Genomic DNA, 14,088 nt, shown 5'->3' with positions numbered 1-14,088 from the left:
CCCCCAATGGCCTACGAGGGCAGAGCCTGCAGACCCGGGCCGGGGGCCTTCCCTGCAGGAAAGCCCCTCGCCTGTGGCAGCCACATCCCCATGCTGACCGAGACGGCCGGTCACCTCCCTGGGCGTGCAGTTGAGCCCCCTGGCCTGGCTGCAGGACACATACGACAGAGCCAACGGGGCAGGACACAGACACCTCCCAGCAGTCCCCTGCCCACCACAGAGACGCGGAGAGGGGAGAGAAGGCATGGGTTCCCATCCACATCTTCACCAGACGGGAATGAGATGTCGGGGAGCAGAGCCCTAGGACGCACCAGAGACCTCTCTCCAGAGGCTGCGGTCAGTTACGTGGTGTCATTTGGATCTTTTACATGCTTTTTTGAAGAATATAAACTAGTTTTCATAAATTAAAAATGCACTGTTTTGCTTATAAACATGCTCATCATAATAAATCAAGAAAATTCAGTAAAGTGCCAAAAAGCAAATAAAATTCATTAGCCTACTGCCCAGAAATACATGCATTCGTGCTGCTAACCTTTGATCTATTTCTTCCAGTTATTTGCACACACACAAACGCGCGCGCGCGCACACACATATAACTGAGATCATACTGTAAACTTACATCTTGCCTTTTGGACAAACAACTTCACATTGTAACCATTTCCCAATGTCACTAAATGTGCCTTGAAGTGCACCTTATTGGTAGCCTAATAGTCTGCCACATAGATTTATCATTATGTAACCAGACCCCTCCTATTGAATGATATAGTTTGTTTCCTGTTGTTTACATTTAGAAATAAGGCCATGACAGTGATATTGTTCCTAAAACACTCACAGCTGTGATAACTGCTTTGTGATAGAGTTCTAGAAGTGAGTGGCAGGGATAGTTTGGGTTGTTGTCGTTTGTTTGTTTGACTCAGGGTCTCTCTCTGTCACCCAGACTGGAGTGCAGTGGCATGATCATGGCTTACCACAACCTCTACCTCCTGGGCTCAGGCGATCCTTCTGCCTCAGCCTCCTGAGCAGCTGGGACTATAGGCACGTCTCCACGCCTGGCTTACTTTTTATTGTTTTGCAGAGACCAGGTCTTGCCGTGGTGCCCAGACTGGTCTTGAACTCCTGGGCTCAAGCCATCCTCCCGCCTCGGCCTCCCAAAGTGCTGGGATTACAGGTCTGAGCCACCGTGCTCTGCCCATCAAGAACCTTTTGAAGGGCAGTGATAAATATCGCTGCATTTCCTTAGAAAAGGTATGCATATTCCTACTCACACTAGAGTGTGCCCACCCCATTCACCCACGCCAGCAGTCAATCCCCTCTCCTGAATCTTTCCCAGGCTCGGTGCTTTATAAATGGTATATTATTTTATTTCTCTGGTTAGTAGCAAAGTTAGATATTTTTCCATATGTGTTTTTCAGCCATTTGTGGTTTTTATTTTGTTCACTGCTTCCTCTCATTGCCAATTTTGTTTTCCCCATGATTTATAGGTCTTCACATATTAAGATATCTTTGTCATGCTGCAAATGTTTTTCCTGTTGGTTGTTTGCCTTTTAATTCAGTTTTTTGACACAATTTCTGGGTTTTAAGTATTGGAATATGTCCATCCTCCCCTATGTAATTCCTTCCATTGGATTTATGCTTAGAAAGCCCTTGACAACCAATATTTTCTGCTTGGTGTATGGTTTAAATAGCTGAATACTGTGTTGGTTTAGATTTACATGATAATTTACTATTTATTAACTTTGTGTCTATCATGCATTTATTTATAATGCAAACACCCTTCTGTTTTATCACATGGTAGGTTATCTACAGGAGGTTTTCAGCTGTCCATTTTATTTGGCTGATCTGTCTGTTAACGCTTATGCAGACACCGCGTTATTTTAATTATTTCCTCTTTACAAGAGATTTAGAGTAAGTCTCTTTTTATTTGCTTGGCTTTCAAGATGGATCATAGGATCATTTCATCACATTTCCAATTATTAATCTGGGAAGAATCAGCATCTCAGTCACGCCAATCTTCCCCTGAGGACACCATGTACTTCTGTATTTATTGACACTTTCTCCCTATTGTTCACAACATGCAATTTTTTTCCCTGTAATTCTTGTGTCTGTCTTGCTAGACTTTTCCAGGGACTGTGTGTTTTGGGGTTACGGTTGTACAGGGACATTTTCTCTCCCTATTCCCGCTACTGCCGAGGCACTTTGGGTTCACACAGAAGTTACTGATTTTTTCGTACAACTTTCTTATATTTGGCCATGTCACTAAACTCCTTTATTAATTCTACAAGTTTTACAATGGATTCTTTTGGGTTTTTCGGACACACAATTAAGAGAAAACAACTCTACTTTATCTGCTCTTCCCTGGTATTAGTTTCACGTCCCATAAAACTGCATAGAATTTCCAGAGCTGCATCAACAAGTTGATGTGTCTTTTTCTTCTTTCCGACTTGATTGCAACTATCTCTGAGCGTGACTTCCCAGAGCACGTTATGCGGAGCGTGGGTCACGTGAGGAAGAGGGTTCCGTGGAGAAAGCTCCTTCCACAGAACCTGGGTCACGGTCACGTGAGGAAGAGGGTTCTAGAGAGAAGGCTTGATCTATAACATGAAGAAGAGGGTTCCGTGGAGAAAGCCCTTCCATAGAACCTGGGTCACGTGAGGAAGAGGATTCTAGAGAGAGAGCTTGATCTGTGGAACCTGGGGAAGAGGGTTCCGTGGACAAAGCTCCTTCCGCAGAGCGGGGGTCACGTGGAGGAACAGGCCTGAAGCCTGCCCTGCTGCAGCTGGTGCAGAATTGTGGGAGCATTTCCACTGCAAAGCCTCTGGGAAATCCCGCCATCCGCTGCCTGTCTTGGCTTGACAAGCCTTTCCCCGGCGTGTTTGGCCACCATGGCACCTTCTGCTGTCCCGTGTGAACATCTGTGCAGAACTCTCGGGGACGCGTGCTTCCCTGCCCCCTAAATGAAACGCTGGTCGCCGTGTCACCATCTGTTTGAGCTTCCTCGATGTCTGGACGCGAGGAGATGCTCGTGAGGGCCCTGGAGACGGTCGCGCCTTGCCTGGCCGGCCTTCAGCCGGAGAGTGCCCTTGGTGGCGAGCTCCCTGTCGCCTCGTCTCTCTCCCGTCCAGCTCCAGACACCGCCAGCTGGGGCTCCAGACCCACAGCTGCCTCCTCCGGCCTCCTCGGCTGGAGGGGCACCAGGCAGCTCTAACTCAGCCTGTCTCCGCCTAACTTCTCAGCTTCTCCCCATGCCAGCTTCTCCTTGTGGGCTCCTGTCTTGGGGTCCAGCAGCATCCTCCGCCCAGCAGTGTCTCTCCACCTTCACCGGCCTTCGCCGGCCGAGCGCCCACGTGCTTGCAACTTGGCCTCCTCTTCCTCCTCGCTCCATCCGGCGCCGCAGCCCGCCACCTCCTTTTCACGGTGGTGACAGCCTCCCAAGCCACTGCTCGGCCCACCAGTTCTGCACACGGGTGTCCAAGGGTCTTGTTGGAAATGCAAATCGGGTCATGTCACCCTGCTCACCACTGCCCTCCTGGGCAAGCTGAACTCCCCGGCGGGAGGCACAGAGCTCTGCTCCTTGTGATCTGCTCCTTCCAGCTTCTTCGAGGCCAAGTTGCTGAACCCATTCCCGGCCCCACTGCCCGTCCCCCCCAGCTGGCGACATCCTTATGCTGCTCCTGGTCCCCACACCAGGACCTGTCTCTAGGTCTCAGCTGAACGGTTGCTTGCTCCCGCTGCTGCCCTGGCCTCATGGGGAAGGTGCCAGCCCCGCCTCTCCTGCCTGGGGCCTGAGCCCACCAGAATGGCTTCCGTGTCTCTGTTTTCTCTGGCCGTGTCCCCAGAGGGCAGAGGCCGTGCCAGCACAGCCCTTCAGAGGGTGCTTGCAAGAGGAGGAGCCTTGCCATTTGGAAACTGATGTGATGAGCCGTCTGAATAGACTTCCTGATACAAAGCCATCTCCACGTTCCTAGGACGGGCCCCATCTGATCGCGGTGGAAGTCTCTCTTTATGCGCTATTCAAGTAAATGCTTCATGCCATAGGATTCTTATGGCTATTTTTGGATGTGAGACAGGTCTGTACATCGTCTTGACATGCTACCTTGGGCAGCCTTGGGGCTAAGGGTCACATTGACTTCAAGGGATGAGCCAGGTAGATTTTAGAAAACGCGAGTTTACGGGGAGTTTCATCAGCCTTGCCCGATGGGTCCTTGCACATGAACAAGAAAGCACTGGCTGCAGCGGGTGGCCGGCTCTCTACTTAGAGGTAATTGTAGGATGACTTAGGATAATTTGAGCTCTGCCCACGATTATGGGACTTAGGGTAGGTTCTCTGATTTTTGGAGTCAATTCTGAAATACTCGCATCTCACTCCCCAGGACCCTCCAAGTCCCTGACACAGAGATCCTGGAATTCTCACCTTCAGGGTCTGACTCTTCTGCAGATGTTCTGACTACAGTCACACAGCCCTTCACATAGTCCTTCTACCTGCCCACGGCAGTTAAGGAAAAAAGAAAAAGGAGAAAGAAAAGCCTTGGGGCAGGGACGATTTAGCCAAGAGCCTGCCAAGGAGTGGGTAAGAAAGGAGGCTTTGTTCCATTAAAGTCACCACAACTGGAAAAGAGACAGACACTGTTTAGGCCAAATAAGCTTCAAAGCTTTGCCAGCGCTAGTAAGCAATCAGCCCTGTGAAACTTCCAAGTTTTCCTTTCTAGTCAATACAGGAGCCACCGGGGAAAACGCAAGCTGGCACCCCGACCAATCAACAGGATGGGTTTGTTTTCGCTTTCTACCTCCAGGATCCCACGTTTGGAAACTTCTGAAAGGGGATATGACTGTGCCCATCCCTCACGCCAAAGACCTGACAGCCCCTAGGGCACCAGAGCCTTGTGGCCAGGAAGGGCAGCGCTGGAAGGGCCCGGGCCAGGGAGGGTGAAGAACCTGAGCAGCTACCATGCTACTCCACTGAGGCAGGGGGAAAGTCGCCTGGGACCGTCCGAGGACCCCCCGCCTGCGAGTGGCATGCTGGAGCCAGCCTGCTGGGCTAGGGCCTACCTTCAGCCCAGCCCGCCGCCAACCACCTGGGGTAACAGCTCTGAGTGGGTGGCTCATGTCTGTCATCTCAGCACTTTGGGGGCGGAGGCGAGAGGACTGCTTGAGGTCAGGGGTTTGAGACCCGCCTGCGCAACTTGGCAAGACCTCGTCTCTGCAATAAATTAAAAAATCAGCCGGGTGTGGTGGCGCATGCCTGTAGTTCCAGTTGCTTGGAAGGGCGAGGCGGAAGGATCACCTGAGCCTGGCAGGTCGAGGCTGCGGTGGCCGGGAGCGTGCCACTGTACTCTGGCCTAGGCGACTCCAAAAAAAAAGGAGCTCAGCAAGTTTTATCAGTTTTCTTAGCCATATTCACCGAGACAGGAAGCTCTCTATGACCCCTCCTTGCTGATCACCACCAGGCGTCCGAGGTGGTTGGCTGCAGACAGTCTCCAGGTAGCTTCCTAGTGGGCTGAAGGCCCTGAGTGATTGAAGCATCCTGGTATAGGTGCCATCAGGTATATATCCTGTCTAAACTTTTAGTTCAAGCCTTTCTTTTTTTCTAGACTAAATGTGCCGGAGAATTACTTTTTCCAAAGCCCTCTTCTTCATTGGTTCTCTTCTTCCTGTTTTCTCATTTACTGATTTCTACTTTTTCTAAATTATTTCCTTATTTTTACTTCCCTCGGGTTTTTAGTTTAGTTGCTGTTGAAATTCGTTCTAGCACTGAGTTGAATGCAGGATTAACTTGTTTTCATTTTTCTCAGTGTAATCTTGGAAAATACCTGTGAATTTGCCTCTGAATACAGTGTTACCTACATCTCACAATTGTTTTTTGTTTGTTTGTTTTGATTTGGAGTCTCACTCTGTTGTCCAGGCTGGAGTGCAGGGGCCTATTCATGGCCACCCCAGAGTTGATCTGTTGGGTTCCCACAATCCTTCTGCCTCAGCCTTCCAAGTGGTTGGAACTACAGGTGCACACTACCACACCTGGCTAATTTTTTATTTATTGTAGAGACGAGGTCTTGCCAAGTTGCCTGGGCTGGTCTTGAACCCGTGGGCTCAGGCAATCCTCTCACCTCAGCCTCCCAAAGTGCTGGGATTATAGGCTGAGCCACAGAGCCCGGCCTACAATTGTTGATATATAGTGTTCTTGGTTTTATTAGTTTTCCAAATAGTCTGCAATTGCAGTCTTAATAGTCTCCTTCCTACTAAGTTTTATTTTACATTTTCAAATGGATTGGATTTTTTAGATCCATAAATTTCCCTCTCAACTCCAATTTTAGGGCGCTTAATCAGAGAATATAACCTCAATAATTTTTGCTGTAGCAAATATGCTGACAATTTCTTTATGAACTGAAGTGTTTTTGTAGTTCTTAAGTGTCCTATGATTCCTCAAAACTTCTACACCTTTGACATCAGATATGTTAAAGGCTTTACAGAGTATGAATGACTCTCCAAGCAAGGTTTTTGCCACTTTCTCCTGTGTTCTAACAATTTGCTTTGGGATATCTTATGTTCTCTTGGGGAGTATAAGGGTCCAAGGCTGGGACCCTCCTTGTGGCCGCCCTCAGTCACTACAGAGTGATAGGCTTGGTGGGTGTGGGGAGAGTCCACTTTTTCTGCGATTCACTCAGACACGTGAGTCCTGTGCTGTCAGTTTGATGTTATTTTTGAGGCTGAGCGTCTCTGTGTTTGACCCAACCCTGTAGTTGCCATGTCGGATGTGTCTGATCTTGTGACAATCTGCTGTTCCACGTGCTGGCTGAGTGCAGTCAGACTACAGATCCCGGGATCGGGCTGCCTGAGCGGGAAGACGGACCCCTCAGGAGCCAGATGACTCGGGCACTTCCTGGGCACATCACTGAGTCACATTGAGCGTCTGCATCCTTACCTGTGAAAGTGGTACCCTTAGAGTGTGCACTCCCACCTGCCTGTGGGTTAAGTGTTCTCATCGGCGCGCGATGCTGGCATGGGTGCTTGTTCAGTCCACAGGCCACGCTCTGGAGCTCCTCCCTTCCTCTGTGTGGCATCCCCTTTCTGTCCCACCTCACTGTCCCTGGTGGTTTTCTGCCCAGGGGTGCACGCACACACCCCCGTGCGTTGCTAGGAAAGAGGGTTCCAGTGTGACCGCAAGAGGGGGCAGAAGGGCAGGAAGGCCCGGCGGGGACAGCAGCCCCGAGACCAAGGGAGAGGAGGGCATGGGTTGAAGAGGTGGGCTGGAGTCGAGGGGAGGGCCATTAACCATGCACTTCTGAGGCTGTGACCTCTGGGTCCTTGCTGACCCTGGAGGGGCTGCCCTTCCCAGCACTGGCCGGCTCCTGGAGACAGAAAACCGCTTGTCCGCAAGCACATTTTTCAGATGCAAACTAACCAGTCCGGAGCCCACATCCTCAGCCTCCTCCTCCATCAAACTCTGCACTCCAGGCCACTCCCCTGGGGCCTCACAACTGCAGGGTGAGCACCAGACAGCTCAGGACAGCCCCAAACCCCAGAGTCCACTGAAATGATCCCAACGGGCCATTCCCAAGCCAGCTTCCCCACCTCCCTGTCCTTCCTGCAGAAACCACAGCAAAGGCTCTCTCCCCCACCTCCCATGGCCCTGGTGGTCTTCCATGTGGCACGGCCGCCGGCCGCCCTCCTCGTGGGATCTGTGGATAATAAACTCTTCGATGGTCATCGCCGCCTGAGCTGTTGGCCCCACTGCTCCTGAATAATAATAAAACCCACATTTTCTTTTCTTTTTTTTTTTTGAGTTGGAGTCTCACTCTGTCGCCCAGACTGGAGTGCAGTGGCCGCTCCCGGCCACCGCAGCCTCAACCTGCTGGGCTCCGGCGATCCTTCCGCCTCAGCCTTCCGAGTAGCCAGAATTATAGGCGCGTGCTACCATGCCTGGCTGATTTTTTTTTAAATTTATTATAGAGATGAGGTCTCACTGCCCAGGTGGGTCTCGAACCCGCGGGCTCAGGCAATCCACTCACCTCAGCCTCCCAAAGGCGTGGGATTACAGGCTGAGCCACCGAGCCCAGCTAAAGCCCACATTTTCAAACAAGGGGTGCAGGTGACAGGGCTAGGGCTCGGGGATCTCGGGTGGCTCCAAGCTTCTTGTTTCTTACAGGAACCACAGGCAGGGTGTCCTTGGCAAACACAGACACTTTCAACGGAGGCCCTGCCTCACTCTCAGGCCCCATGCATTCCAAGGGGGGGGACTCTGGCATGGGGGGCAGACCCGGCCCGGTCCATGGGGCTCACTCACCTTCCCGTAGCTCAGCAGGATGATCCGCACCAGGACGACATTGATGTGGGCGCCCAGGGACTCGTCGTGATAGATCTCGTTGACCTGGGAGACAGCGGAAAGGCCTCAGGACCCACTGCGGCCTGGCCCGTGGGCTCAGCACCCAGCCGGCCCCCACTCCTCCCCCGCCCCCTCCTCCACTTAGCACCCAGGGATCCCCGGTGCCTCGGAACTGCCTCTTGGTCCGTCCCTCTACCGCCCCGGGTCCTGGCGGCAGCACCCCCTGCCTCGGTGCCTGCAGCCCCCTCCTGCCAGCCGGCCTGCCAGTCCGGGGATTTTCCTCATCTGGGACTTGAACTTGGGTGGGGAAACGGACCCTGTGTCTGCTGTGGCCTCTAACCGAAGTGTGGCTTTTTCTCCCAGGATGGGAGGAATGTGGCAGCAAACCCAGTAACCCCTCACACCCGTGCCAGGACTGTCCCTGGACGTCACTCACAGCTGCTGCTGGTGGTTGAGGGGGTCCCCTGAGTGTGTTGCTACTCGGAGGTGGGGGTCCTTCTAGACCCGCCACCACATCTGATTTCCAGGGTCTCGAGAGCACAGATGTCACTGCACCACCAAGGGCCCTCCCTGCTCTGCTTGAAGGCTACCACGCACGGGACGGCCTTCCTGTGTTCACCACGACTCCATTCTTCTGCATTTTATTTTCACATTGAAAATATGGTTCCGAGCAGGTGCCCATGGTCTCCCTAGATGTCAAAGGGGCCCATGGCACAAAAGAAGGGATGACTCCCCTCCCACACACAGCCAACATGGCCTTCCAGAAACAGGCTGAGCCAGGCTCAGGCTGGTGGGGTTTCTTTCCCCCAGACGCCCAGCTTCCACCTCACATGCTCAGGGCCCGGTCCTCTCCTCCATCCCTTGAGCAAACCCTCCTCCCTCTGGCCAGCTTTGCCTCCTGGTCCCACCTGCCCCTCCTCCAGCCTGTGGGCCACCCCAGCACCTCCCCCTCGGACGCCAGACCCGGGCAGGGCAGCCCCGGCAGGTGCTCAAGAAGCACTCGTGATGGATTCAATGCATGGTGCCGTCAGGGCACAGAGAGGTGGGGGCTGCCTGCCACGCCCTGTGTGCCAAGTGGACCCGAGGCTGCTGGCCGGGCCTCCCTGCAGCGGGCACCCACCCTCCTCGCACCCCCATTTCAGAGCCTTCTGATCAGTCTCAGAAGATGCCCCAGGAAGCCTGAATTAGCTGGAAAACCTTCTGATGGGTGCACTGGGGACAGCCACGCAGGAGCCAGGATTCCGGTCGCCGTTGTGGTGACTAAAGTCGGTACCAGTCAGAAGGCAGAGTTTGGACATGCAGCCCCCTGAGAGCCCTCCAGGAACCCCGGCCCAGTAAACCGAACTCTGACTGTCACTGGGTAATGCCCCTACCCCGGCTCGCTTTCCTGTGGGAGAGGGGTAGCCGACGGCCTCCCTTCACCGTGCCGTGGACTTGGACAGGTGGGTGAGCACCCTGCACCTGCTGCCTGGGCAGGGTGGACGTAGGGCACCAGGGCCAGCCTCCAGATCCCAGGGGCCCGCCCCAACACCGGAGGCTCCTGGGAGGACGCCCAGGGCCCTGGGTCTCCACCCACTCGCTGGGCACCTACCCTTGCTCTGCGAGCCGAAGGGCCCAGTCCCTGCCCCATAAGGCCAGCGTGAGACAAGCTCCCCAGACGTGCGGGGAAGGACAAGTGGCAACGGGGAACATGGTTTCTCCTCAAAGCCTGCCATGCTGCCTGGACCCTCCTCTGGGGTGCCAGCTGGCGCATGCCTCTGAGCCCCAGAGGTCCTTGCTCAGCTGTGAGGGTCAAACTAGGTGTTTTAGTTTATGCTGGGCCACTAGCCAGTTTTTTGGCTGAGTGCCGTGGCTCTCGCCTATAATCCTAGCACCTTGGGAGGCCAAGACGAGAGGTCTGCTTGAGTCCAGGAGCTCCGCCTGGGCAGCAGAGTGAGACCTTGTCTTTACAAAAATAAAGATTAAAAATTAGCCAGGCATGGTGGTGCACACTTGTAGTCCCAGCTCCTCAGGAGGCCGAGGTGGAGGATCACTTGAGCCAGGGAGCTCAAGGCTGCAATCAACGATGATTATTACATCACTGCACAACAGATTGAGACCCTCTAGGGTGGAGGGGGAGTCCAGTTTTTCTTAAGAGAGAAAGGGGTTTTTACTTCTCCAGTGCCCTGCTTTGTCACCAGGAACAGAGCCCGGCCAGTCTGGCTCACAGATGTGACTGAAAGTCACATTGTGGAAATGAAGGCGGCCTTGACGGAAGGAAGACCCCCCCCCGCAGCGGGCAGGGAAGGCAAAGGAGAGGAGGCGGCCGAGGGTGAAGGGCCCGGCTTCTCCTCATCCCTCCACCCCTGGTCCCCAAGCCAGGCCGGGAGTTGGGGTTGGGGAAGCACTGAGCACAGAACAACCTGAGAGCTGAGAAGGAAAGCCAAGTAGCCGGAGCCGGGTGACTGGGCCCAGAGGGAGGGTGTGGGGCAGCTCCCATGGCTTCAGAGGTGCAGGTAGGCCTGAGAGGGTGGCCCAGCTCCCCACGCTGTGTTGGAGCTGCCTCGTCCCTGCACCCCGGGGGCACGTGGGCAGGATAGCTGGGGGCTGGCTTGCAGGCGTATCTGGCGCCGGGTGACCCTGCCAGCTTCAGAGCCTGGGGGTGCCGGCCCGTGGGAGACGAGGGCAGCCTGCCAGCTTGGCCACCGCAGAAGACGAGCCCCGCTGAAGCCAACCATCCTCAGCCTGGAGAGGGGCCTTTGCAGGTTATCAGGGTGAGGGGAGTTCACCAGGGTGGGACCCTCGTGATGGGATTAGTGTCCCCGTAGCGAGAGACACCAGAGAACTGACTTCCCCTCCTTCCCTTCCTCCTCCTTTCTCTTCTTCCTCTCTCTCATTCTGTTTCTTTGTCTCTCTCTGCCTCTTTGTCCCTTTCTCTCTCCCCATCTCTTTCTCCCTCCTTTCTCTGTCTCTGTCTCTCTCTCTCAGTCACAGGAGGACACAGCGAGAAGGCGGCCATCTGCACTCTGGGCTGAGGACCCTCACCAGGGAACTGAACCTGCTACTGAATCTGCTGTACTTGGCCTTGACTTCCCAGTCTCCAGACCTGTGAGAAGCAAACTCCTGTTTCTGAGGCCTCCCCGTCCACGGTGTTCTGTGCCACAGACCCAAGCCGACCGAGGGAAAGGCTTTCACACGGAAAGTCTGAGCCCCCTCTCACAGGCCAGAACACAGTGTCCCTTCTGTCCTGGGACCGGTGCCTGGACCGGGAGGCTTCAGACACGAGAACCGCCCCCGCAGATGAGCCTTGATGTGTGCCCCTGACCTCGCCACGCATGGGACCCCCGGGCTCCAGCCCAGCGATGGCCCTCACAAGGAGCTTCTCACACCAAGCCGACCTGGCCTCTCCCGACCCCCGCGCACCCCAGGCCTAGCCGGACCAGGAAGCCTGGCCTGGCCTCCCCTCCAAGACCCAAGGCGGGCCCCCGCAGACCCAGCGCAGAGCTGCGGGCCTCACGGACTGTGGGTGGTCTGGAAGCGCAGAACCAGCGCGGAGCTGGCCCTCCTGTCGGAGGCGGAGAGGGACAGACAACAAGGCCGGTGCCACCAGTGTGGGATGCAGACGAGGGCTCAGGGAGAGGCGGGAATGACAGGCGTACGAGTGGGGAGTCTGCCCGGATGGATGCGGCTCGTCGTGAGAACCGAGAACCGAGATCAAGTCAGCTCAGCTACGCAGGGACGGGTTCCTGGCACAGGAGGCAGCACGTGCCCAGGTCCTGGGGTCAGAAGCAGTGAGGCTTGTTCCGGGCACAAGGAGACAGGGCAGGGGGAGGGGCAAGGCCCAGAGGAGGAGGCGGGAGGGCGTGCTGAGGCCAGACGTGCAGGTCAGGAGGATTCCAAATCCATGCCCAGAGCAATCGCTGGGCCCAGAGGTAGAACAAGGACATCGCATTTAAAAAGCTTCCTCCAGCTCCTTTATGGAGAGCAGATTGCGGCGTCTGAGATGGGCCCCGGGGGAATGGTATAGAGAAGGGACTGATGGGGGGATGTGGATTAGAATGGGGTCGAGACCCATCACCTCCCAATAACCCTGGGACACGGAGACCCCCCAGTCCCAGCCCACCTCTGTCGCTGGGGGAGAGAGAAGTGTTCTGGGGTCACCTCCCAGTCACCCTGGGCCAGGGCCGCTCTGAGCCTGTGCTCGGATGACGATTCTCGGGGCCTGCAGGAAGCCCAGTGCGGGGCTGGTCAGGGTGGACCTTGTGGGGACCATGACCCCTGAGCGATGCTCTGAGCCTGCAGTCAGGCCCTCTGGAGGACAGGAAATCTGGCCGGGGTGGGGTCACCAGGCCCTCAGACCAGCCGGTCCCTGCCCCTTGGGACACAGGATGTCCCTGCCCTGCTGGCCCTCCCTGGACCAAGAGCTTTTCCCTCATCTCACGCAGGGTCTGTGGCCTTCTTGGGCACTGGGCAGATCCGACCCTGCTCCCTGATTCTGGATGGAGAGGCCATCAGGGCCCTTGTCCCCGCTCCTGCTGGGAGCCCAGGCCAGCCAGGGGCCTCCTGCCTACCAGTTTGGACTCTGGGCTCCAGAGGCTTCTGATGACCCAGGGACCCCTGGGCCTCTGGACTGCCAGGAGCTAGCGGGGGCACTGGAGCTAGAGAGGGCACACCAGGCTGGGCCGCCCATCCAGGCCGGAGCCATGGCACCTTCTTACCTGTAGCCTTCCCTTTCCCCGGGAAACCACTGCCCCTTCCTCCCGGGATGGCTCCACAGTGCCCTAGGCTCCCCTTCTCTGGGAGGCGGGCTGGGCCAGGCTAGGCTTTGTCTTGCCGGGACCTCTGGCACCTCTCCAGCCTGCTGGGCGGGCATCCCGCTCTAGGGCCCCACCTCACCTCTCCCCAGCCAGGCCACGCCAGCCCCTCCCAGACAGGCCTCCCAGCCCCCTCCCCAGACCAGGCCTCCAAGCTCCTCCCAGGCCAAGCCTCCTCCCAGCCCGTCCCAGGCCAGGCCACCCAGCCCTCTCTGGGCAGACAGGACCCCCACGGGGTGCCTGTGGCTGGAGACCAGGACTCACTGGTCTGGGGGGTGCTCCTGGGTGCCACGGCGGGGTCCAGACAGCACACGGGTCCAGCTCTCACAGCTCCTGGTCTCCCCTCCCCATGTTCTGACCCCCAGGGTTGGAACGGCCAGAGTGCAGGGCCCGTGGTGATGTGCCATGCCCTGTGTCCTGGGAGAGAACCCCGGACTTCCCCCTCCCGCCCCCGGGCTGGCTGCTCCTGCCCCGTGGGCTTGGGGCCAGACGCCTGCAGGGCCCACCCGGAGCAGGAGCTGCTGGGAGGACTTGGCACCGGTCCCAGGGGACACCACCTGAAGAGGGCGCAGCCGTGTCTCAGTCCCGTGGGACAGGCAGGTGTGGAGGCGCAGTCACAGGCAGAGACAGGGACGCTCCCCCAGCCCCCGCCTCCCAGACAGGGCACACTGGGGCCCCCCAAGGCTTTGCGCCCCCAAACCCCCTGGCATCCTTCCTCAGGTTCCACACACAGAACAGATCTGACCCCTCCGTCGAAAACCCTCAGTGGCAGGCCAGCTTCTGGAGGGCCACGTGGCCCTGGCTGGCTCCTCCCCGCTCGTCAGCCACCTGTGCGAGGGCCCTGCGGGAATTCCCACAGTCCCTCCAGCCCCAAAAGAGTCTGAGAAGGGCTCTGTCCCCGCCCAAACGGGGGAGGCGCGACTCCTGGGCCCTCGCAGCCCCGCCTTGCTCCCCCCAGCACCTGCCGGCTGCCGCTGG

At 56.4% G+C, this 14,088-nt stretch overlaps 1 protein-coding gene across 1 annotated transcript in view; it reads right to left on the bottom strand.

The window, feature by feature from the left end:
* The window catches only part of ADAMTS2 (ADAM metallopeptidase with thrombospondin type 1 motif 2), a gene marked incomplete at its 5' end in the record, with an annotated part of 122,438 nt that overhangs the window by 40,822 nt on the left and 67,528 nt on the right, over positions 1-14,088 (bottom strand). The window contains one exon of the mRNA XM_021708302.1: positions 8,279-8,362. Within this exon, the coding sequence (XP_021563977.1) occupies positions 8,279-8,362 (84 nt within the window). The remainder of the gene's footprint in view (positions 1-8,278; positions 8,363-14,088) is intronic.

The sequence above is a fragment of the Carlito syrichta genome, unplaced genomic scaffold (assembly GCF_000164805.1).
Source record: "Carlito syrichta isolate Samal-C Ts95f unplaced genomic scaffold, Tarsius_syrichta-2.0.1 Scaffold135728, whole genome shotgun sequence".
Classification (NCBI taxonomy): Eukaryota; Metazoa; Chordata; class Mammalia; order Primates; family Tarsiidae; genus Carlito; species Carlito syrichta.
Note: the sequence above shows the minus strand (reverse complement) of the source record. Positions and strands in the feature narration are given on the sequence as shown.